Source organism: Glossina fuscipes, unplaced genomic scaffold (assembly GCF_014805625.2).
Source record: "Glossina fuscipes isolate IAEA_lab_2018 unplaced genomic scaffold, Yale_Gfus_2 0, whole genome shotgun sequence".
Classification (NCBI taxonomy): Eukaryota; Metazoa; Arthropoda; class Insecta; order Diptera; family Glossinidae; genus Glossina; species Glossina fuscipes.
The window spans coordinates 41703707-41729493 of NW_023998414.1; the positions used below are offsets into that span (position 1 = coordinate 41703707).

The 25787-nt window shown below is 32.9% G+C and overlaps 2 protein-coding genes across 14 annotated transcripts in view; one reads left to right on the forward strand and one right to left on the reverse strand.

Annotated features, from left to right (window-relative positions):
- Nucleotides 1-25787, forward strand: part of LOC119644602 (uncharacterized protein CG43867) — a 218632-nt gene that overhangs the window by 112770 nt on the left and 80075 nt on the right. The gene's annotated exons all lie outside the window — the stretch shown is intronic.
- LOC119644604 (hepatic lectin-like) overlaps nucleotides 20373-25787 on the reverse strand; it is a 23213-nt gene continuing 17798 nt past the window's right edge. For 4 of the 6 annotated variants that reach the window (XM_038044221.1, XM_038044225.1, XM_038044223.1 and 1 more), the window contains 3 exons: nucleotides 24060-24201; nucleotides 23884-23995; nucleotides 20373-23811 (listed from right to left, as the gene is read on the reverse strand). In XM_038044221.1, coding sequence (XP_037900149.1) covers nucleotides 23594-23811; nucleotides 23884-23995; nucleotides 24060-24201 — 472 coding nt within the window. In that variant the 3' untranslated portion in view covers nucleotides 20373-23593. Of the gene's footprint in view, nucleotides 23812-23883; nucleotides 23996-24059; nucleotides 24202-24482; nucleotides 25770-25787 lie in introns of those variants that run through there. The other 2 variants (XR_005248542.1, XM_038044224.1) reach the window with 2 other exon arrangements.

Consider the following 25787-nt stretch of genomic DNA (forward strand, 5'->3'; position numbering starts at 1 on the left):
ACATGAAAAACAATGTACAACAACGTACAATGAATTACGTATATATTATGGATAATCATTAAATTTCAACTGCCTGTCTAACTATGTTTGTCCGTCCCTCTCTCTCTCTCTCTCTTTGCATTCACGAAAACTCACATGGCGATCTCCCTTCTCTAGTTTAGGCAGATCCTTCTGTTTTTCGCTGCCGGAAATAGAGAGTTTACAACGAACTCTTAAAAAGCTTCGAAATCAAGTTTTTTATACGCATTTGTATATCTTTCATATAAAACATAAGCAATATGTTTATTTTTCGCATTTTTTATGAGAATACCTTCGGGTTATACGTTTCATAAGAGCAGACAAATATATTTAGAATTTTTCATATTTTGTTTTCACAAAACTGTATGTAGATGGGAAGGTTGGTGGTCAAGTGGTTAGAGTTTATAAAAATCAGTTTTTTTTCTTTATTTATGTTCTCTTTGCTTTTTTTCGAGTTAAAATATTTTTTGTCGGAAATTTGTTTTATGAAATTTTTCCATTTAATTTGATTTTATAGCTTCGGGGCTCAAGAGTGTTGTTTAAATTTCATATAAAAAAAACAATTAGAAAAAAAAACGACTAAAATAATTTAATAAAATCTGTAAGAATGTGAGGGTAAATTCGATTTTAACTAACAAACTAACAACATAGCATTTTCTTTAACAGAGGTGTGTAAACACCATAACAGAGAGATCATAAGTAACGTATAGTTGGATTCGGAACTTAAAATATTTTTGTAGACACTTCATGCATCTCTACGAGGATACCTTTCAAGCATGCTGAACAAATTCAAATTCGACTTTCCAGGACTACGTTTTCGAAAAGGGCGTGAGAATAAATTCGAATTTAATTAGCAAAGATACAAAGCATTTTCTTTAACGGAGCTCTGTTAGAGTGTTTACATACACAACTACAGGAAAAGGGCCAAATTCGAAATGCTGGTGCGCTCAAACCAAAAAATTACTTTCCAAACAAGCTAAACGAATTTAAATTTGGCTTTAGAAACTATTTTTATCATTCTTTTGAAGTTTCGTAAGTTAGCAAAAAGCGACTATGGAAGAAAGGTCAAATTTAAGAGTCTAGTGCAGCCAGGCGCAGATCAGATGCATAGGCCACGCATATGCGAAGGATCAATGCCTATGGCAGTGCATAAGCCATAAGCAGATCGGTCATGCATAGCCCGCACATAGCCGATGCATAGGCGGTGCATATGCGTTCCATCATAGCCGATGCAGAGATGGTGTATAGGCGGTGTATAGTCCACGCATAGAAATTTTGACTTCAATTTCAAAACAAAATTTTTCATTTCTTTAGCTCATTTGAAAGGCATTGCCATGTAGATTGACGATGTAGGCAAATATACGCGACATTTTCTAGTTTGGTCACGGTAGAGTTTCAAATTTAAGTCTTTTTAAAAATATCTCCTATAAGCAGAATTTGAATTCGTTTAGTTTGCTTGAATTCGTGAGGTGTCCACAAAACTATTGTATATTTCTTAATACGGATGGAGTAGGCTTCCGAATCCGCCACAACAGAGCCCTGGTAAGGTGATAACCGAGCTCTCTTAAGGGATATGAGAGGTGTCTTTTTTGCTGACTAAATTCCAATCTATCTTCACACCCTTAAAATCAGTTTAGTAATCGAAATAGAAAAAATATATTCTACGAAAACAAAGAGATAAACATTTAATAAGTGAAGCAATTGTGATTGTGGTGTGTGTGTGAGGTCTTCACTAATAATATCTTCATTCAAAGAAATTTGTATCAATGAAACTTCTGCCTTCTGCCTACTGCCTTGATCCACACTGCAATTAAATAGTAGTCTATTGTTTCGATCTTCTCTGCTATCATTATCAGAAGGTTTTGCCGTCGACAGTACAAAGTTCAAGAAGCGTTGAAACCTTTTTCGCTCTTTCTAAAGTAAAAAGTTACGCAAGTTTGCTTAAGTTCATACGCAGAGTAATAATCGTTGGTTTGCCTGCTCACCCATAAACTCCGCAAATATCAAGAATGATCACAATTCTTAAAGAAAATTTCTATTGTTCAAAGCACTAACTATCGTTTGCCATAACCAAACTTTCTCATCTCTATTTTCTGAAAAGGAAATTAAGAACAATTTCGAATTTTATTTTTAGTTGTTTTTTAGTTTTTATAAAATGTTCTCTTTGTTGTTAACTTTGAAAATAGTTTTCTTTAATTTCTGATAACTGCAGTTAATACTGCAGCTGCAGCAGTATTGTTGCGACTATTGTGGTTAGTTGCTTGAATGTATTCTTCTTTTCGTAGAAAATATAATTATACCGCTTCGGAGCAACTATCTAAGTTTTGTGTAAATTATTTAGAAATTTCTTTTTTCTCACAGAGAAAGATAAACTTTTTTAAACTTGTTTACCGAGAAAGCAACTGCTATGGTAGCAAAATAAAAGTAAATATTGGGGCGATAAGGTATAAAATCTTATTAGAGAAGAAAACAAAGTTGGTTAAATTCGCATTGAGAAAATCATATTAAGATGAAATTTATTTGTAAAAAAAAAAAAAAGTATATATATATTTTTTTCTTTTCCTTATAACTAAGAGAAAAATGTAAAGAGACAAAAAACAAAATTAAACTCACGTTCAGGAATTAATATATATATATATATATGTATATCTGATTTTCGCCTTTGCATTATTTTTATCTGATTATTGAATACGTTTTCGTTCATTTGGTGGAGTATAACGATCATGAATAGGAATACCAACACGGATTCCAGTACAATTATGAATATAAGCATTAATATGAATATGAATAGCCATAGGAATACTAACACGAATATACGAATATGAAAATGAATAGAAATATTAACACGAATATGAAAACGAATATGGATATGAATATGAATAGGAATAGAAAAATCAATACGAATACGTATATGGCTATGAATGTTAATAAGATTATTATGATTATTATTAATATGAATATGAATAGAAATAGTGATGCCAGTATGAATATAATTATGCACGTAAATATGAATATGAATATCTGAATGCATGAATAGGAACAAGGATCGGCATGCTCACACCAATATCAATATTGTCAGAAATGTTAGGATTAATAGGAATATGAATATGAAAATGAATATTAATGCAAATATGAATATTGACAAGAGTATCAATATGTTTATGAACATGACCATGAATCTGAAATTACAATACTAACAGTAATACGAAAATGAATACGAATATCAATATGAACATGAAGGTCGAAATGAAAATGCACTCTATTTGTAGTGTTGTATGTACAACAAGTTAGCTTGCTTGTATCGTCATTGGCTGCGGTCAATACGAAAACCACTAAACGGATGATTAGAAACTTTCTGAAGGGCCACGTTTAAAGTACTAAAACAACAAAATAAACAGAAGTTTAAGTATCGTTTCGTATCGCGAAGTTATACCACGTTTTACTTAACTATCGTTATATATCTTCAAAACTTGCAATTTCAAGTTATGGAAAACATTGCATAACGTGCAACTGTTCATATCTCTGTAAAAGAAAAAGATTCCAAACAATGCAATTTTCTTGTGAAAAGATGGATGTGTTAGCGGATTTTTCCTCTTCAAAATCATATTTCGATGGATATCAAGGATGCCCTTTAAGCCCGAGAGATGATAAATGGATTTATTTTCTAGTTTATGTGATGACGAGTGGAAGAGACTTCACTTCGTATCCCTAGATCCCTAAAGTCATGGTCAACTAAGAAGACATTGCTCAAGTCCTTTCCTGGACGAATGGCGTAATTGTCGTATTCAATCATATGTCAATCAAGAACGATTCCGAGCAAAATCAGCCTACTGCATCTTTATGAAAAGAATAAAACCCAAGCTTTAATGAATTAAATAGTAACCAATAATTAGAATGCAGATAAATACATAGAAGTGGTAGGCAGTAAGCCAATCTTTTCTTTTCTTTTTTTTTTTTTTTTTTGATATGAACAACAACCCAGTGAATGGCTGCTGGCCGTGTGACACGGAGACATTGGGAAAGAAGTGATGATACAGAAAGAGATAAGGAGGTGGGTCAACTTCATCGACTGACCGCCCATTGTAGCGATGACAAAAGTCCATTGTACGCTGACTTAGTAATCGCAACTCTTACCTATTCGACTACTCAGTTGGATTGGTTGCCTTCGAAGTACTCGAACTATTCCGAACTCATTTTAAAGATTGAGACATCGATTTTTTAAATTGATTGCCTGGAAATAAAAAAAAAAACAACAGCAGAAGGTTGCCGTCCAAAGTTTTCATAATAATTAAATGCGAAAATTGGTAACAAACGATACAGTTTAGTGAGGAAGGAAGGAATGATTGTTTTTGCGACGATTAATAAAATTATAATTTCTTGACCTTGATGAAGTGACAAAGAATGCCTAATGAATCGCTAAGGCTTGTACCCAGTCTGGTTGTCAATCGTCAGAAGGCTCACAACAACAACGATCGATGAACATTTCGGGACACTTCACAAAAATAACTTCAGCAACGATAAAGTAAATAAAATTTTGAAAGGAAATGAATTAAGCTGGAACCAAAGAGGAAAGGTCGATTCTGCGAACGTTTCAATCGGTTGGTTCGCGTATTGCATTTATGTAAGTACAATATTTAACTGCAAAATAGATTGAAATCGTATAGTATTGAGAAAAATAGCTAAACACAAATGATAGGCTGTTCGTAATTTTTGACCCAATCCCTTAATCATTGCAATCATTATTGCATATTGGGACTCGATTTAGATATTTTAGCGATAAAAAGGTCAAAACCTGAGTTAATGCTTGAATGAAAGTTTTTGTTTGGTGTATTGATATTAGAAATTATAACAAATTATCTCAGATAGGCAGACAGATAGAGAGGCACGCTGAAAGTGACTATGTTGTTCATGTTGGCGCCTTCCATCCGTCTCGTTATGGGTCGCAAATACTTTTCAAATAAAATTTATTCGTTTAGTGAAAATAAGAAAATAAGAAAAAAAAAAAAAAAAAACAGAAACAATATTTTCAGACTTGTATATATAAGTTGATAAGTTGTATAAATAAGTTGATTATGTAATACTTTTAATATTCATTTTTATGTAGCTTGTTGCTATCTTTGTTAATTTTTTATTTATATTTTTTTCATTTGACGTCATTGTGGGTTTGCTTTTACCTGTTTGTCATATTTTAATTGTTATCATCTGCAGTTGGGTTTCGTTTTTTTTCTTTTTTCCTTTTTGGTAGCAAAAAATGTGGCTGTCGTCTCCTCACTCACTCTGCAGAGAATATAAACGAGAATAAGTAATGAAATTCATATGCACACGTGTAGCAATTGTTTAATCTGACAAAATAGAGTAACACACACACACACGCACATACACACACACACACACACACACACGTTCACCTACAATTGCAAGCTTACAGAGACAAAATTGACAAAAATCTCTTTACATCTTTGTGCTTAAATCTATTTACACATGTCTGCCTGTATACTTCAATTTGCACTTGTTCTCTGTTTTTTTGTTTTGTTAGTTTTTTATTTTTTATTTTTATTATTATTATTTTTATTTTTTTTATTTTTTACTTTTATTTTATTATTGTTTCATTTTCAGTAAACTCTCTTGTTATCCTTAACTCATTGTTTGTGTTGAGCATAAACGTTTAATTGTTACTTTTTATTGTTTTAATCTCTTTTGCCATTACGTGTGTTGATGTTCCTTTTTTTTTTTTGCACAAAGCGGGAGTATGGAGTAAGTTTTTATCATACCAGCTATGTGTGTTGCTTTCGACTTCATTTGCATATTTTTATATACATTGCTTAGGCTATGAAAATATACTAATTTTGTTTATCCTTTTATACCATCGAATAGAAACTTGACGTGAGTTCCTAAATCGATTAAATTACGTTTGCCCATCTACGCATGCGAATATCTGCAGTTGCGAAAGTGAAACGTAATTTTTAATATAAATAAACAGAAAAGTCATTTTATGTTTTAAGCTATAACGCGATTTGTACGATGAACAGCATCGATATCGATTTGGAAAGTTAACTGTACTCGTCACCAAACTCATTCTTAAAGATCGCCTTATGATTTTGTGCCAATGTATGCCTTGATATGCCCATAATTAACGAAAAGCAATTCAAAGTGTTGGGTATCTACAATTCGTTTCGTGACAATCATAACCTTGATATTTGGTTCTCTTATATGCTTTTAAATATACATACACATACATCTTACACTTGAAAGTAAAATGGAATGAAATTAATATTTAATTGAAAGTTATTTTATTCATTTTAATTTATGATTAGAAAGAAAGGAAAGAACAATAAAATCTGTTACAACTTTTCGAAAGTCAACGAAAGTAAAAGAATACAAATTAAGAAGAGAAAAATAATTCATTGCATATTTTTTGGGGATAATTCATAATATTACGTTAAAATATGAATTAACGATGAAAAATTTCGATTGATTGCGTTTCTATCGACATTCCGTGAAATTGATGCTTGAATCATTTTTGAAGCAAAGCATTATAGACAATGAAAGATGGATAAAGTGCATGAATGGTATGCAAAAAAGATCGTAATCATGGGGAGGGGACCCATCACTGTAAGCCGCTTCAAAGATAAATTCGACGTCCCTTAATATTATGCCGCGCATATTGTGAGACTCGAAAGGAAATCATATATTAAGAGATTCCCAACGCCTAGTCCAACCATTGATATTAGCACGCGTTTAAAAAAAGAAACAGAGGAAAAACCCGGCATTGACTAAGAGAAAGAGTATCTCTTTTTTTTTTTTTTTTTTCTTCCTGAAAACGGCAAGGTACACACTTCTCCCATCATTCGGTAATAATTGAAAGATCTGAAGTACGAACACACGTCATACAAAAGCTTCCTCCCTATGAACGCCCAAACAAAAAAAAAAAAAAAAAAAAATGAAGTTAAATTCTTTTGGTCGTAAAGTTATTCCCCATACAACGTAGAGGAACGAAAGCGGAAACATTCCTGGATCATCATAAGAAAATGGTCAGTGTGCATTGAAGCGATGTAATAGTATCCTGGAATGCACTTACAAGATAGAATTATCATGACGCAATAATTCTTCATCTCGCAGATAATATATATACCCGCTCCTAGGTACTGTATATGTATTTAAAAAAAATAAATAAATAAAAAAGAAAAGGGAAATCTGCAATCAGCCGAGAAAAGAGCCGTCTATAAGCGATCACTCGTAACCAAATCGTAAGAATGTCAGGAAAATTTGTCACGTATCGTTTGAGGATGGATACTGTCCAGAACTGTAATGGCTCTGTCGGGAGTGCTGCCATGTATACGCGTCCGATCAAAAAGTCACTAAGCGATATGATATGATTTGTTTGATATCATTTCATGATTTTAATTACGCACTCTATGGGTGATTTTCATACATAATATATTTGGTTAATCGATTAAAGTTGACCTTGAAACAGGCTAGTGAAAATCATTTTCGCTCCGAAATTCTAGCAAAAAAACGGTTAAAGGCCATCGAAATTAAAAAAAAAAAAAACACCTTTTTGGGTTAATAAAAATTTCAAGTTGTGATGGAAAAAATGCGATAAATTTTTTTTCTTCAAAATTTAAATTTTAATGTTTAACATGTACCTTTATGTTTATATATATATATATATATATACATATATATTTTTTTTAAATTTTTCATTAAATATATTAAAGAAAACGTTCGGTACGCTTTTCAAGAGCATTTATGCACAAAAAACAATTCGTATTCAACATCAACTATTCTTTTTATTAAAATGAATTTGTTTTTATAAAATTTTATTAATTGCCAAAATTTTACCTTTAAACATCATTCATTGCCGTATGAAAGTTTTGTAGTTCTTTTATTATTTTTCTTTCTGTTGGTTTTGCTTCTTTCATGGAAAAATGATTTTAGAGAGAAATTCCATTTTCATGCTGACGGAAAACTAAATTCGCATGCAAACGCAATTTTACACAATAGTCAACTTTTCAAATGTAATTTAGTGTTAGTTTTAAATGAAAATGCTAGGAAAACAATTTCATTCATTTGTAATACGTTTCTCTACCTTCAGGTTATATGAGAACTGAAAAAAAAGAGTAAGAAGAAGGAGAAGAAGAAGAGGGATAGCAGAGGAAGGCAGCGAAAGCTGAAAAATTGGAAACAGTTTACAACAGTTAGTGTTTGAGTTAAATTGTTAACTCTATTTGTAACAGACGTAAATAGAATAAGTATACATATATATATATATATATATATATATATCAAAGTCTTTAAAATATTATGGATGAAATTTTTTTAATTTTTGCGTGCTTTTTTTTTTTTTTTTTTTTTTTTTCTCTAAATTTGTTCTTTATCCACAGAGAGAGAGAGAGCTTGCGCTGTCAAGTGTCAAAGGCCTTCTTTAAGTCAAGATAATAAATTTACATAATATATAATAAAATGAAGTTTTTTTTTAAATTACATTTAAAAATAAAATCTCATTGATTTCTCAGCAGAAGCTTCCGTTAAAACGCGGTAAATATGCGAAATATCAACTTAAACATACATATAAAGAAGCGGTAATCTTTCTTGTACTTTTATCGTTGCTTACTGTAATGGGCATAAGCTTTGCAAATATTTACAATTTATATATAAGTTCTTTACATTGCTCCACCCACTGGCGATATTCACCGCACGAATGTTTGCATTAAAACCGAAAACCTTTTATGCTCTTGTGCATCATGCAAAGAATTTTACTTTAATTATTTCACCTGACTCCTGGTTATTATTTATACAACTTTTCTCTGTTTGCATCAATGTTCTATAAACGGCACTCGACCAGTAAATCTGTAGTCCTTTTCCTTTTCCTTTTCTTTTTGTAATCATAACAATACAACAATGTATCGATACGGACGCAGATATGTTTACAAGCTTTGGATTGCGGGAAAACGTACGTCAATGAATGCAAATTAAAAAAAATATAAAAAAAAATTAAATTATTGCATACAGCCATGCTACGTATGTAGCAATAACTTTAGCATTACGCTTGAGTGCAGGTTAAATAGTTAACTTGGAAAAGAAAAAATCAAATAAGAAATATGCAGTCGCTTGGGAACGACCTATGGACACCCACCACCACTTTGTTAAGTTTAGCGCTTTTTAAACTTATATTGTGGGAGTGTGGCAGCCTCCGCGTAGGCCACGTAAACACATAAAAATAACTGCAATACTCGCTCGTTTAACAAATGCTGCTGGATGCGTTCACAAAGAATGCCAGCGTCGTAATGAATTTCAAAACGATATCCGTTACGAGTTTAAGAGATTTTCTAAAAATTTCCTTTACATAATTTTTGTTTTTTTTTTTTTTTTGATTATAGCTTACACACATCACTTTGTAAACGTATTGATTTCATTTACAAATCGGCCGAGTCAATATGGTTGAAATGCACTGCATGTGTACGCATTCAGTTTCAAAGCCATTTACCTTAAGGTTTGTCTTTGTTATCATCTAACATGTAAAAGGACAAAGTGACAGACGCTACCATGTGAATGTTATTTGCAATTTTTGGCATGCATGTTACAAACGAAGCAGTCGAACTAGCATTTTCATCGTTCAATAGTAGGCACGAAAATTGCTACATTTACTATAACAAATCGGGAACAATGCAATACTAGACTTTGCGCTTATTGCTGCCGTTAACCGGAAGGCGGCGAATAAACGAGAGGAATGGAAATATATAAATGGAAATGAAATTGCTTGATTGGAATTTTATGAGTGTCATTCAGCATGAGCTTTACGGATTTACCGTTAAAAACGGGAGAAAACAATTTTTTTTTCTTCGTTTTCTTTTAAATACCAACCGCCTCTACTAGGATTTCGATTTTGTTTAACAAAGAGGAAAAATTTTATTTCATATTGCTTTTTGTTTTTTTTTTTTTTGTTGTCGATTATTTTCTCAAAATTTTTTTTTTTTTTTTTTTTGTACCCGTTGTGTGCCATTCGTTAATAAAAGTTAATAACGAATGAAATCAAAGAATCAGTATCAGCAGCGATAGTAGATATTGCATTGAACGCTCAGCTTACATAAATTTTATTAAATGTAAAGGTGAAGTTAAAAAAAAAAAACGAAGAGAAGAATAGAGAAAAAGTAAAAGCTGAGAGCAGGATTATCGAAAAAGAAATGAGGCGAAATTGATATTTATACGTATCTCTGAGGGCTCTCAAGCGAAAAAGTTTCCATTGAATTCATTGGCACTTCAAGAACTTAATTCCATAGCAAGCATGCAAGAGCATTTTCTTTCTTTTGCTTACAATCACAGCAAAGTAATCGATATGAGCTAAGCTCTTACATAAGTCATCGAGAAACTTATAAATTTTTTCCATTTCTTTGCCTGCGCTATACATGTAACATGGCAAGATGTGTAATCAATCGATCAGAGCACTCAACAGAGCTAAGACCAACCGACTTGGCATTTTCGATTCTTATCTATTCCTATATACTCAAGCGGATCCACAACGAAGCCATTCCCAGTATCCATAATCTTTTTAAATTAAATTTTGATGCGGTCGACTTCTGGTGATGGTCAAAAAGAAAAACCGCAATTCGGAAATTGATTTTCAGATATGGTGGTGCTGCTCATCAACCACTCCTGGCCTACTTTTCGATGTGATACAAACTTTCACTTCGCTCGCTTGTACAAAAACCTGAATGAGCTAAACACATGGGCCAGTTCAAAGTTTCCGCAATGGAGACGTGCTGAACAAGCGCTTGTCAATCGGTCAATGTGGTCCGACAAATAGGCGCAATGTGTATTTTTCAGTTCTCTTCCAAATTAATTCCGGGAATCGCGCCTGAACTAGTTCTTGCAGTAAATAGTTGGACGACAATTACTTTGCTTTAGTAGATTTTTTATGTGGACAGTGAAGTAGTTGCGTCCTTTTCGCAATTATAAAGACTAAAATGTCAACAAGATACAGAAGAAAGACGACTAGCTAGTTCATCGGTTCCGAAATCAAGGAAAAAGATAGAAATGCTTTAAAACCCCAAAAAAAGACCGAACTAAGAGAAGCGGAGCAATTAAGAAAAACTCATCCCACGTTCGATAATCGAGCGATAATTTTAGCGAAACGAAATCCCCTCAAATCGTCTAAAGCAAATTTCTAATGAAGTTGGGAATGTTCATTTCAATCCTATTGAGAATCTTTGTGAAGAGCTCAAGCGTCAAGTTTCCTAAAGCACAACAAAAAACATTTTGTGAGAGAATATTCAAAAAGTAACAAAGTATATACTAATAGGTTGGAGGGAAAGTTCTGTCGTATTTTTGAAAGAAAATACTTCAATTCTTTTATGAAAATACGCATCTAATATTAATCAAGTAATTATATATGCTCCGTTATTTGTTACAACCTGTTGCCATCTTTCAGGTAATGTGTCAATTCACGTTTTGTAGAAGTTCTCGTCCTTCGGGTGAAAATTGTCAGCAATTGCATTGGAGACACTTTCAAATGACTTGAATTTGTGTTCCCGTTAGATAATTTTGCACAGATCTGAACAGGTAATAATCAGATGGTGCAATGTCAGGCGAATACGGTGGGTGACGAATCACTTCCCATCCTAACGCGTTCAGTTCTTGTTGCGTCACCATTGCAGTATGCGGTCGAGCATTACCGTTGTGGAACCCTATTCGTTTCCCACACGCTAACGCAGGTCTTTTTTTTTTTTTTGTTAGGTAGTGCATTTAATTTAAAAAAAAAGCTGATTGCAGTACAGATCCGCGTTAATGGTTTTCGCCTGCAGTACACTGGACCTCTCCTGTCCCATCACAAACACAGCAGTACTTTTCGTTGACAGATACTTGGTTTTAGAACTGTTGCTGATGATGTTCCTGGTTTGCAGTAAGATTAGTTTCACTTAATAGTCTCCTAAAGTCTTCCAATTTTCATCTCCAGTAACCAGCTTGTCCAAAAACGGCTCCACATTCTGTCTAATCAGATGTGATGAGCACAGTCTTACACGATCTGACAAATTCTTTTCCGTTAATTCATGTGGAATCCAAACACTTTGCTTTAACGCAAACCTAAGAGATTGATGATGAATGCCTAACTCTTCTGCAATTTCTCGACTTGTTAAATGTGGATTATTTTCGAAAATGGATCACAAAAATTTTTTTTTTAAAATACGACAGCAATTACCCTCCAACCTATTATATTAGCAGAGACTTGACGTGAATTATCATAATTTCATCCATGCTGTCCTTAAAAGCACTGATGATGGCTACATTGCCTATTGACTTTTATAAAAATTGGATACTTTTCAGTACATACTTTTACCTTTTCATGCTCGCCACTGTGACAAGGGGATGTAATCATTTTGCTCTTTTCCATAATATATGTAACGAGCAAGAGGAAGCTTCAGAGACCGCATAAAGTATATATATTCTTGATCAGCGTGAAATTCTGAATTGATTTAGCCATGTCTGTCCGTCTGTATGTCTCTGTGGTGTTTGTTGTTGGCACTCTGCTGGTCGCAAAAAGTGAAGATATCGACTTCCCCGATATCCGGTAGAAATATTGGAAGTTTCTGCATGCAGGTTCGTATTGAAAATGGCCCATATTGATCTGAGCAAAAGCACACAATGGAGCATAAACTGAACGCACCTTAGTTCTTTTTTAACAAAAATTTTTGAATTCTTTGCGAAGTACTCTACTCCTTACGTGCGAAAATGGAAAACATCCGCCATGCCCACCAAACTTACAAGTGTTAAAATTTTCTTGTTTTTCACTTTTTTGAGGGTTTATGCTTATTTATTATCATAAGGCAAACAACATCGAATGTTTACAACTATTTTGTACACTCACCAAACTTTTCCTGCCCCAAAAATGGGGAACTTTTAAATTGAATACCGTAGACGTCGCGATTACCTTATTCTTAACAGTACCAGCGATATGGGTATCAAATGAAAGAACTTTGAGAGCAGAAAGAGAGCGAAAATCATAGTGGTGGGTCTGGGAGATTCGGCCTTCGCCGAATATAACTTTCTTACTTCTTGTCCATTTTACTGTCCACTTGGATACATTTCCTACTTTTAGACTGAACTTTTGCAAGTTTGTATTTGTACTTAAAATGACATAGAAATCATTTTTAACAATGAAAATACTCCTAATTTACAACAACAAAAGATAATAGGAGGAAAGTGGAAAAGCATACCGTCCGCAAGCCTAGAACAAGATACCTACCTATTCTATTCCTGCCCGGATGAGTGCATACAGCCTAGTGGATTTCGACAGAAGATCTCTTTAGGCATTGCACGCTGTAATGTAGTCTCTTGTAAAAGAATTCGTTTCAACAAATTGGAGAGAAAGAATGTATTGCGTGTGGATTTTCCATTTTTATCCATTCTTGCATTCGTTTTTGTTATAGAAGATTTGAAGATTTTTCCTCAAATTTTTTATTTGTTTTCACTGTCACATTTATATAATTTACACTTTTGTAACAAACTTAGCTCCGCTTCCGCTTTCCTCTTGTGTGATATGCTAACCGTCAATTTACACAATTATTCTATGCAATTATCATATACATAATGCCAGACACGGCATGGTCGTCTCTCTCTCTCTCTCTCTCTCTCTTTCTCTTTCTCTTTCTCTACACGTGTATGTCTGTTTGAAAAGTATGCGTATTTACATAATGATGCTTTTTGTCAAATAATCTCCATTACACAACAAACACTTTTGTTGAACATTTATGACAATCATTCAAGCGTGTGATGAAATAATTCATATAATGTGTTTTCATTTAAACAAATACCATTATAAAACATATATATATATATATATATGCATGCTTATATATGTACGCACGTAAATGCGTACAGTAAGCCAATGGTGTAACCACCATCATATAAAACATTTAAACATTTAAATAATACGATATAATAAAATTCTGTCATTCAAAAAAATATATAAATAAATAAATAAGATAAAATAAATATAAAAAGCCAGAGGAAATATTTATGCTAATCACCTCACAAATATGCGAAACGGGACGTTGGCAGCGGGGTAATAGCAGGGAAATATCAGGGAAAATTAATTAAAGTTTAGCCAACAACTGTAAATAGATTATTCTTTACGCACAAAATTCTCCATTGTTTACATGTAATGATTAAATATATTTTAAATAACTACGCATTCATTTATATATGTACTTGTGTGTGCTGCACTCATTTCAACATATATATCGTTGATAAATCAAATATGCCCGCTTGTGACCATTAGGCGAGAATGTTGTTAGGATTTGATTACGTGTTACGAGAACGTGTCACAATCACTAAAGCAAATAAGCGTCAACTGTAAATTATGGTCAACTGTATACGAATCTTACACACCTGCACTTATTTTCCCTAAAATTATTATATTGAATGTATGAAGAAACTTGATTTTATAACAAAAAAAAAAAAAATTCTCATATCCAGAATCATTACGCTTTGTGAGCGATTGATAAATCTTCTTCTTCGGCTTCGTTTAAAATATTCTCTTGTTTACGTAATGTAGGCGAGTTACGTTCTTCTTCAAATTATTATCTATCGAAAAGCTATACCATTTCTAATAAGACAAGAACAATGGACGTTGAGCCGGATTGAGCTAAGTCAACTCATCAAATATCTAAACTGATTAAATTGTTAACAATTTTTTTTTTGAAATCGTACATATGCACATATGTACATACCGTACTCGTCAGAGACATGATAGTAAACCTTTCGTGTAATACAAAGAGAAGTTTATTATTATTATTATTATTATTATTATTATTATTATTAAAATGCATGTTACGTGACTGCAGTTTAACATAATTTTCGTATCAATTAATATTTCGTGTGTATTTCGAAATCTTAATTACTTTAAAATAAATCAAAAATATTTGTATTTTAATTACATGGCAAAGGATTATTGTTTGTTTGCTTGTTTAATTTTTTTTTTTATCCAATTGTAGGGCATTTTTCTAACTTAAGTAGAATATCTCATTTTAAGCTTATAAAGTGAATGAAGTTCTCACGGATGTAAAAGACTTAATTTGATGAAATATGATAATATAAACCGAAAATGCCGCATAAATCTATTAATAAATAAATAATGAATGATATAAAATGTTCCCGCGGTTTTCTCATCTTCTTTTGAGCTTCTTTTTATAACGTACTCTTTTCGCATGATTCCAAATTGTCATGCGGTTGATTGTTGATTGTCAGTGCCTCCGCTATTTTTTAACAGCTTGCTCCACACGGAACGGAATCGAGCAAACGTTTATTCACTCACAGCATTTTCACTACACTCTTCATCCATCTTTCGACTTGCTTTACCCCTTTCATAGTAAGAGAGCACCTATCCCATTTCGTATCTCTTCAGATATTTCATTCATTTTCAAATCAATATAACTTTTTAGACGAGCAAAGTATTAGAAAACTATCCGAACAAAAAATGTCACCTTTTAAGCTCATATGTTCGCTTGCGACAATCATGTGAGTGTTGCTCGTTATTTAGAGGCATCAACCGCGTCTACCTTTCATATCACTCATTAGTTTGACGAGAACTAAAATTGTATTCGCTTTTGCCTAAAGATTTGAATTACATTATGATCATTAAATATATAATGATAACACTACTATTAGTATTTTCGTAGAATTTTCAAGCTGTTGGGTTGTCTTTTCACATGCAGCATACCTTACAATATGCGGCTTCAATTTAAATTGTTATTGCGGTTTAATACATGGTAAAAGGTATATATATATATATGTATATAATTTTTATTTTTTTTATTTTTTTTTTTTTTTTTTGGTCAAGTTTACTCTTTTCAATTCCTCTCCTCTTATTCATAAACTTACACTTGCGGCAAATAATTTCGCGAACTTACATTAACCGTCATTATAGCTCAACCCTACTTCTGCTACTTTACCTATCGATGCAGAGTCATTATCTGATGCGACTTACGTTTGCTTATTCATCTGCTCGTTAGACGTCTGCTCCATGTATTTTTGTGTTCAACCTATAGGTAAAAAAATTTTTAAGATATTTCGATGAAATCTGATACATCCGCATGTTTCGGCTCAAGGACAAGTCCTTTTTGAAAATGTATTGGATAGGGCGACCTATGCGATTTATCCCCATATATAATGAAAACGTTATTATATAACATTTTTAATAATAATAAACAAGTGATATAATTATATTTAGCTAGGAATGACACGTCAATAAGCATCTCTTCAATAATTACGGAGACTTTTTTGGGCACTTTGATGGGCACGTTCGTACGCACTTTCACATTTGATCTGCGAGTTCAGAGGAACTTACCGTTCAAACTCGCTTCCCTGGCCTTGAAAATCCCGACGGATAATCCGAGCGAATAAAATTAAATTTACTCCAAACCTTTCTCTAACCGAACAGGCATATGATTTATGCGCATTTGTCATGCACACTTGTGCATGCATCGAATATGAGTGACGGCTTGTGAATATAACACAAAAAGCACAAAGCCATAAACATCCGTATATTCTATCTAAGCTGAATATAATTTATCTTTCATCATGGCGTAAACAAATGCGTTCTTCCATCGGGAGACGTTCGCGTTAACTTTGAACTGTCAACACGCAACAGCCATATTACGATGACAGTTGACGAGTGAAAATTATTGGTTTGTTCGGAAAGTGATTTCGTTTCCTATTTTTACACTCAACTACATCTTTTCACAACCAACTGCATATTTTGAGAATGAAAAAGTTTATTTACCTCTGGGCAATAGTTTCTGTTTCACGCTTGTCAGATATGGAAAATCGTACGCAGCATTTTCTGGCATATCTGACTGTTTTATTATCAAAAATGTAAAAAGGCTGTAAATGCAAGAATCAAATTATTGGATATGATTGGAGAGGGTAGACAAAGAGACAGACAGAATTCTAGTTCCAAAATTGATTTGCAAAAATTTCGTTTCGTTAAAAATGCACCATGTTCCGGAACGCTAGTTGAAGCTGATAAAAATAAAATAAAAGTATTAACTGACGCAAACTGACGCCTTGGTCGTTCAGGTTGCTCTCAAAAAAAAAAAAAAAGAAGAGAATTTGCTTTCCGAACAACTCAATAGATGGGTAATTTTAAACATTGGATGCGAAACAAAAGTCAAAACTATCGCGTTCCTACATCTTGGAGATATAGTCGACCAATCTCTTCAATCGCAACGGATGACAATTAGGGCATACCTTTTTGGAATTTTTTTTTTTGGATTGAAATTGACCCTGTGGCCCTACAGATCTTAAATCATGATTTGATTCAAGTTGCATAACTATAAGCAATAGACGTAACAATATCATAAGAAGCTATAACACATATACTTGCTGATCAGCTCGCAATTCTAAATGACCTTATTTGCACAATTTTCAAATTCATTCCAATGAGTTAACAATAATCTGAATTATCAATTTTTCTAATATTATTAGTTATTTTAAAAAATTTCATTGAAAACAATTTGCTTTGACAATAATTATAATTAAAACGAATGAAAAGAGTTTTTTTTTTTTTTTTTTTTTTTTTTGTTAACTTTTCAAGGTAGCAAGCTGCTAAGCTCTAAGAATTGATTTCGGCTAACTGATAACTTCAGTACAAGTAAGCCTAATATATATATATATATATATATATATTTTTTAATCTAACTTAAGGTTCCTTCCGTGAGCATATTCAAGATTCGCTTTGAATCTCGTCTTTACCTCAGACAGTGGACAGTAGATTAGTCTCGAGAGATTTGCAGTTTCATTGCTCTCTCTCGTTAGGAAAATTTTTCAGAGCGTTTTCAAACAATAACAACAACCGCTTCAACCAACAAACCAAAAAAAAAAAAAAACAAAAAATCCAATATTTTACTTTTGTTTTTGGCGTTTGTTTGTGAGATTTTTTAATGATAAGCAAAAAAAAAAAAACATTTGGTAACGCCATATACAACTAACCAATACACGTACCTATCTCCAACCGCAGATACGTTTCGAAGGAGATACAACAACATGAAAAAAAATCGTCAACCCAATGATAACTGGAAACGCTTACAATTTTCTATTGTAAATTGCTGTTGTTTTTGTTTTTGTTGCGGTTGTGTGCAACGGATAACAATAGCTAAAATCATACAAAATTCTCTAACGAACATAAACACGCACATATGCATTTACTTAGTTAGTTAGTTCGTTAGTTAGTATATAAGCATATATGATAAACATGCATATATATGTATGAACGTAGGTGTATATATATGTGTATATGTGTAAGCCTACGTGTGTGTATATGTATGGATGGATTTGTTAAACAATACACTTTAACAAAAGAATATTTCGCACGCAATAAATTGTAGCATGTTTTTGGGAGTGAAGTAATGCAGAACACAACCGTTGTTGTTACTTGAGTTACCTGGTTGGCTGAATTTTCAGCAGAACAGACAGGACGGCAGGAAGAGGAGGATGAATTCTACTTTCAATTCTATGTATTTGCTCACGTGCGCATAGATAACGTTTTTGGGAGATTAATGTAAGCTTAGCTAAAATCGTTGTTACTGTTCTTGTTGTAGTTTCCTCCCCTCCTTCACCACCTGCTTTGCCTTTACGAAACTCGATTGTTTGTCTATATACAAATAAAACAGATGATGATGATGATGATGATGATGATGATGATGATGATGATGATGATGATGGGCGGATGAGGTGATGCGGTAATGGGCTACTATGTTAGAATGAGTGCGGCTGAATGGAGCGGGGAGAGGGAGTGGCGGTGTATACGTATGTCACGACTTGACTATTTGGAGAATTCAGTGCTTTGCTCAGTTCAGTTAATTCGTTTGTTCATTTCATGATGCAGGTAAATCTGTTGTTATGGTTGCGTGTCCTTATTAAAAACCGCGTATGATGGTAACAAACAGAATACAAAATACTCGTAATCGTAAAATTCGGGAAAGAGATGGTGAACGAATGAATTTCGAATTTATTAAAAATAAAACAGAAAAGATACGCATCGAATTGAAGTGAGACGAAGGGAAGCATTTTCAAAGTCTTTAAAAAGGATTTCTTTTCCCCTTTTCTACTTTTCGGGAGGAAAGCAAATCGTTAACTTAGCCGTAATGCCGTAAGTGTTGTTTTAATCAACTATAAATTACGCGATTTAATGCTTGAATAATATCACGAGTTGATTTAAGAGATAATTTGGAAATAGAAAAAGAGGAAAAAAAAACCAAAAAAAAAACTAGAAAAACTTGAAAGCATTCTCTCGAAGTCCTCTTTAACTGGAAAGACATACGGCAATTGAATTTGTTTAAAAGCGACTCTTACTTAGCTAAAGGACGCAATTTAATAACTTCATCCTCCCATAAAAATGCAAGTCGACTTCATGAAAAGAATCTTTTTTTTTTTTTTTTAATGACAATTGCATAGCATTGGCCCAGCATGTGCAAAAAGTGAAGAAGAAAAGGGACTAGAAACAAAAAAAAAAAAACAAAAAATAAAAAATAAAAAAAGAAGGAAACACTACAATACCTCACGTCAGCCAACTCTGTGTTAATAGTCTTTGCAGCAAAAGTAATCTACTTATAGGCATTCACTATATATTGAATAGAGCGAATATAAAGAGAAAGCCGTTGAAAAGCTAAGAGAAAAACAAGGAGAAGAATACCTTTCTTCGCATCCCGCACTTCGACCAACCCCACTTCGACGGAGTCATCTTTAACTTCGGACTCTATGAGATAACACTTTGAGAACAAAAATAACAATAATTGTAACAGTTAATAAAGTAATCAAAATAAAATGTTGTAAAGAAAATAAAATTACACAGAGCCACAAACAAATCCTTGGTTATTATTATCATTGTGTCTTATGTTTGTTTTTGTTCGCTTTCGCTTTCGTTTCTTTTTTTTTATTTTTATTTTTTTTTTAAATGTTTGTTGCCTTCGCTTCTCCTTCTGCTTCAAGTTCGTGTGTTTTATCAAGTATGTGTATTTATTTACAGGTTTTAGTTTTAATTAAGTTAATTGTCGGCAGTTTAACTTAATTGAACGTGAAAGTATTATATTACTCATGAAATTAACTGGAAATCGTCCAGTTCGCAAAGGGGGCATGAGTTAGGATGTTTTGTGACGCGCTGTACGTTGGAGCAAGGAGAGAAAATTTAATAAATTAGTTTAGTTTTTTTTTTGCTGAGCAGTTAATCATTATTATTGTCTCAAGTATCGTTAAAGTGAAAAACGACAAACGATTTATGTAAGTCAATTAGATTTCCGATTAATTAATCAAATAAACATTAAAATTAAGCGTTTTTTCTGTTTTTTTTTTGTTTTTTCCTTAAATTGATTCCATTAATTATTGAAATTGTTGAGAAGAATCATTTGAAAATACGCTTACAGCTTATTATTTATTTGCAGATATTCAGCTTTAATTATAATACGCGAATATATATTACTCAAGCTCAATAATTATGCATTGTTTCCATGTAATTATAGTATCCTTTGCGTGTTTAAAGGAGGCCGGCCGCACAACATAAACTGATAGCAAGATTAGTTAGTTTATCTTTTTACAATTATTCGTCATAAAGTGTTCAAAAAGTAGTTTCCATTGCTATACAAAGGCTTACTTTTCATGCGTATGCTTTTGCGAAAAGGAGGGACTCTAAATGTAGACCTGCGTAGTGCAAATATGACACCGTTAATTTCTACGCAATTGCCATACATCATGAAATATTGAAAATTTGAAGTCTTCGTTCGAGGTTCTCTTCATCAGAAAACCAAATATACGAGATACAAAGAATAGACTTGCATGGTGTAAATTTAGTAGACTTGAGTTTTACTTTGCAATACTACTACGGTACAGTTCTCGTTGTGAAATTAAATTAAAATTAGGCTAGTGTGCTCTAAAAGGGCTTAGCTTTCGTAGCAAATATTACATATATAAGGGATTCAAAACATCGATCCATCCGATCCACATTTTACGCCGGAACACTATTACTCTGCGATTATTGTCGAGAAATTTTTTCAAATTGCATTTTCTCTTAATGGAATGGTAAAAATTTCAATAGGACCTCTTCATCGACCAAAGCAACTCGACGTTTTACATTTCATTAAAATCAAATTCACAGATAAGATATCAAAGATACCTTTAAATTAGTACAACAGAAGGTAGATCTATCTTAACCCTTTCTTGTCAGTACTACATACACTCAAACAAAATTGCTACCCACTGTCCCACAAGTGGCGTAGGGTATAATTGAAGAAAATTGAAATTCAATCACTTAGCATTACAATTAAGCAAATTCAGCAAAGAGATAAATTTTTCGATCGAAAGTTCTGACGTCAACTGATCAAAGACTTTGGCCTAAGCAAGAGAGAAATCTATTGAAACTGGAATAAGTCGAAATACGGCGAAATACTATAGGATAGCGAAATAGGGTAACTAAGATATTCGTTCCCGTTCAAATAAAATATATTGATAGACAATGTCCCTTTAACTGTTGACATTCTCAATGAACCCATTCGTATAAATTTCCGAAATTTCATTTTTCCTTTCGAGAATTGCATGATCTTTATGTTAATCGACGGAAGGATTTTAATACCTCGTCCGTTATAATTGAACATTTAGGTCCTGCCCAACAAAACTAGAGATTGCGATATGAAACTCGCTAATTACAGTCTTAGTTTATTCTCGTCGACCAAGGGCGCAAACAAACGTAATCTGCCCTCAATAAATAAAAAACTACAACCAACAATCCATAGCAAATGCTTATAATATTGATTGATAGAAATATATCAGACTTGGGAGCAAATATGGATATGATCAACATGCTATTTTATTGCATCGTTATTTTAAATATTGTGTGACTATTGCGAACATGTCTTAGAAGATGAGTGTAGAGATGCGGACGCGGCGGGCAACCAATTGAATGGATGTGCTGGCTTGAGTTGGTGGTCATTAAAGATTTGACTCAAGGCGAATGCAACTTTTCCCGTTGTATTCGTTTTAATAAAATTTTTGTTTAAGTTGTTTTCGGAAACGAAAATAATTGTTGTTCGTACAAAATAATAACACATTTTTTAACAACTTTTTCTTTTTTTAATGGTAAAAAAAAACAAAAGTAAAAGAGAAACGAGACTAAGACGACAGCATTTTGTTACGCGTGTCTGTTTATTCTGTTTCTTGTTTACCTGGACGCCCGCATTTAGTTGTTGGCCCGTTTGTCTAAAGCTCTGCTTAACTAATACACAAGTCATTTCGATTTGTAATTCGGGCAGATCGAACCAATGCTGCAAAGCGTTTTGTGCCAAAACTGAATTCTTTGTGTGGTCTGAAATATTTCAATAATACATACATGTATATACATATATACATATATATAAAAGTATAGCTTTGAAGTCCACTTTTACGTAAAAAAAAAAAAAACAAATGCACAAATTTTGCAAGCATTTTAATATTAAGAATGTTTTCACCTTTATACGCCATGAACGCTGGATTGCTATTCATCAGTCAATCAGGTATCTTTTCCAATGGTAGTTCGGCGAAGAATTTCGCTGACGCTGCCACTGGTGCGAGTAAGATATGGTTCAAGGGCGACTGATTATCTCTTAAGTATCACAAATCTTGCACATCCAACCTCAAACTATTACGCACCGGTCCAATAGCACTGTGCCGGCAATGCCATTTTTTTAATAATCCCAACTGCTGGTTACCCTTTGTGATTTGGTTCGCGCAGCAATTGATTTTATTCGTCTAAGACGCGTAATTTATTGTTGACCCATTCTTTATTTTTTGGCTGCCTTTGGCGCAACTGACGTTATTCCTCAGCTGGAATTTCCAAAGATGTTATAGTACGTTCAACGAGTGTCGTTGGAAGACTTGCTGCTGTTGTCATTGTAGATTGCCACAATTCTTATTGTTATTGTTGTTGTGATTATATTTGTGTTTGCGGTTGAGCTTCATGAATCGGTGAGCTATTATAAGTGATGTTAGTGGTAGCGCTATTGCTTGGTTTGGGTCATTCACTCAACCTTTGTTCCGTAGCCCGCACTTTTAATAAGAAAATAGTAGAATTATTATTGCACTCTCTCACATTCATTATATTAATCCGACAGCTCACCAATCACAAATCATCAAAGATCAATCAATGTGAAGGAAGATCTAACTCCTTACAGGAATCTCGTATTTATTTTTTTTTCCTACCCTTAAGGAGAGATTGAATCTCGACAATAGAACCTAGCAATTTTAACATATATAGTCACTGAAATGGAAAACCATCCTGACAAAGTTCGAGGTAGGAGTTTAACGTTAGGCAGCTTAATTTACTGTAATCACAGGTTAACTTTGTTAATATTGAAAACGTTCTCGCAGCGGTGCCGTAAGACTTGTGAGTTGCTGTTCGATCACAAGCGCTGATAATATTTGTATTTATGAACTCATCGAAACCTTTCATGAAAGAAAATTTCCCACAATTGACAATGAAAATGTATTTTAAATCACTGTAATATGTTGCTTTAATTGCATTGCTTTACAAGTAATATTTATGTTAAAAGAGTAAAATTTAGGTTTGCAGCTCACAAATGAAAGGCAATTTTTCGTTGCAACGATCATCGTTCCAATCGAATTCGTTAACCCAGGTATGAATACAACCTTCATTGCTATTCATATCGTTCGGCTCACCAGCATGCCAAATAAAATCTTTGATTTTTTCCCCACTAGCTATCCAATGCCATTCACCGTTGACCTTATGACCGCCCGTCCAATACGGTGGCATTTTTTCTAAACAATTTAAGCAAAACTTTCATAAAAACTTTCACGAGTTTCATCTGTAAGCACTTGCAGCAAACTTACGATATCTGAGTCTTATGAAATTTTTCAAAAAATTCGCTTCACCTTCACTTTCTATAGACACGAGATGCATGTTTCGTTTGGCGCAATAACTTTCCGCATCTCGCCATTGCAACTGAACATGAAATGAAGTGAAAATGTAAATAAAATATAAAAACAAAAATAAAAATAAAAATTACCAGAGCCACGTTATAGACGTAATAAGCTTTGTTCGATTTGTAAGCGAATGGCGTCGCAATCATTCCCAACAACATTAACATGCAATTAATCGATAAAATTTTCGATTTATTTACCAACCGCATCCCAACCATTGTTGTGATTCTTTTAATTGGAAAAAATAAACTGATTTAATTTCATTTCACCTATTGGATTAGAGCTCTACTAGTTTTATGTAAAATAAAAAAAAGGAAAAAAAAAAAAAAACGATGACTTAAAGATTTCTAGACAATAACTATTAAATGTGTTACTCTTTGTGTAACATCTGCCTACACATCCCCTATGATTTTCTCCCGCGCTATCTGCGGACCGTAATCAATTTATCTGTTGTTTTTTTCGAAACGCGATAACGTCGCCGTATATAAAGGCAAAGTGAGAAAATTTACATTTAATTACGTCTGAATAGTTGAAAATATATATATGACGGGTAAAAAGAGATTCGCTTTCAGCTGATCTGATCAAATTGCGGTCGCAGTTAGAAAGAGTGAGAATAAATGTTTATATTATACAAAGCATTCTAAAGCATTACAACGACTAAAACAATTCTCATGATTTTTTTTTTTTTTTTTAATAATTATCAACAAATTCCGGTTTTTCCTAAGTACACTTAAAAAAAAAAAAAAAAAACTCAAGAATGTTTTAAAAAAAATTTAAAATTAAATATTTGATATTTAACATAAACATGTGCTTGGCGCATAATTTATAAAAATTGTAAATGAATTTAATTTAATATAATAATTATTAGACCTTTCAAAACGCATCACTTCGACTTGGCCGCAAATCTAAAAAGCTAGAAGCAAATATTTAATGCATCCAAAAACGAGCATGATCTCCTTCCAAACGCGCCTTTAATAGACAAAGAATTATTCTTATGACCTCAAAGAGATATTCAAATAAAACTTAGTGCGAATATTTCCTGGCGCCAGCTTAAAGGACAACGTATACGAATTTCAATCGATCGCGATTTACAAGAACACAACAATACTTATGTATGAATATAAGTCGGCTCTATAATTCTCCATAAAATATATAATAAGAGTTTGCTGCTTATTTTATGTTTGTATATGCATTTGCCTTCGCAAAACAATTTCATTTGCACTGTTATTCTAGTATCTTCCTTGATTTGATTGCTTGTTTGCCTTGTTGAGCGTCTTGAGAGTTGCGCTATACAATATTTTATTGAGTGATCTAGAAATTTATTTATATGCATGATTAACATTTTCAAATGTGCTCGTGCATGACGCTCAAATTCTTGCCGTAAAACTATGTACTTTCAATAGAATAGAAATTTCCTTAAAATTTTACATTATTGTAAAAATAAGCTTTTGCTTAATATTTAGCTGAAAATAAAAACGAGCTAACAAAGCAAAATACTCAGTTAAACGGTAAGTCCAGTTAATACAGAAAGCGACTTCATTCAGATTGCAAAAGCGAAGAAATGCGAATTTTACTAATAAAATCTTATCTTAAATTTCGAAATTATGTTAATCCTAATTGCAGCTGCATGGAATTCTAATTCAGCTAAAAAAGAATAAGCTTTAATAACATGCAATATCTATTATTTATAATAGAAAATTAAGGCAAATGCAAGTTCAATTGCCTGACATTACAATTCAGCTAATAGAAGATTTCTAATAACGTGAAATTATTGCTACTTATAATAGAAAATATAAAAAAAACCTCATTTCAGC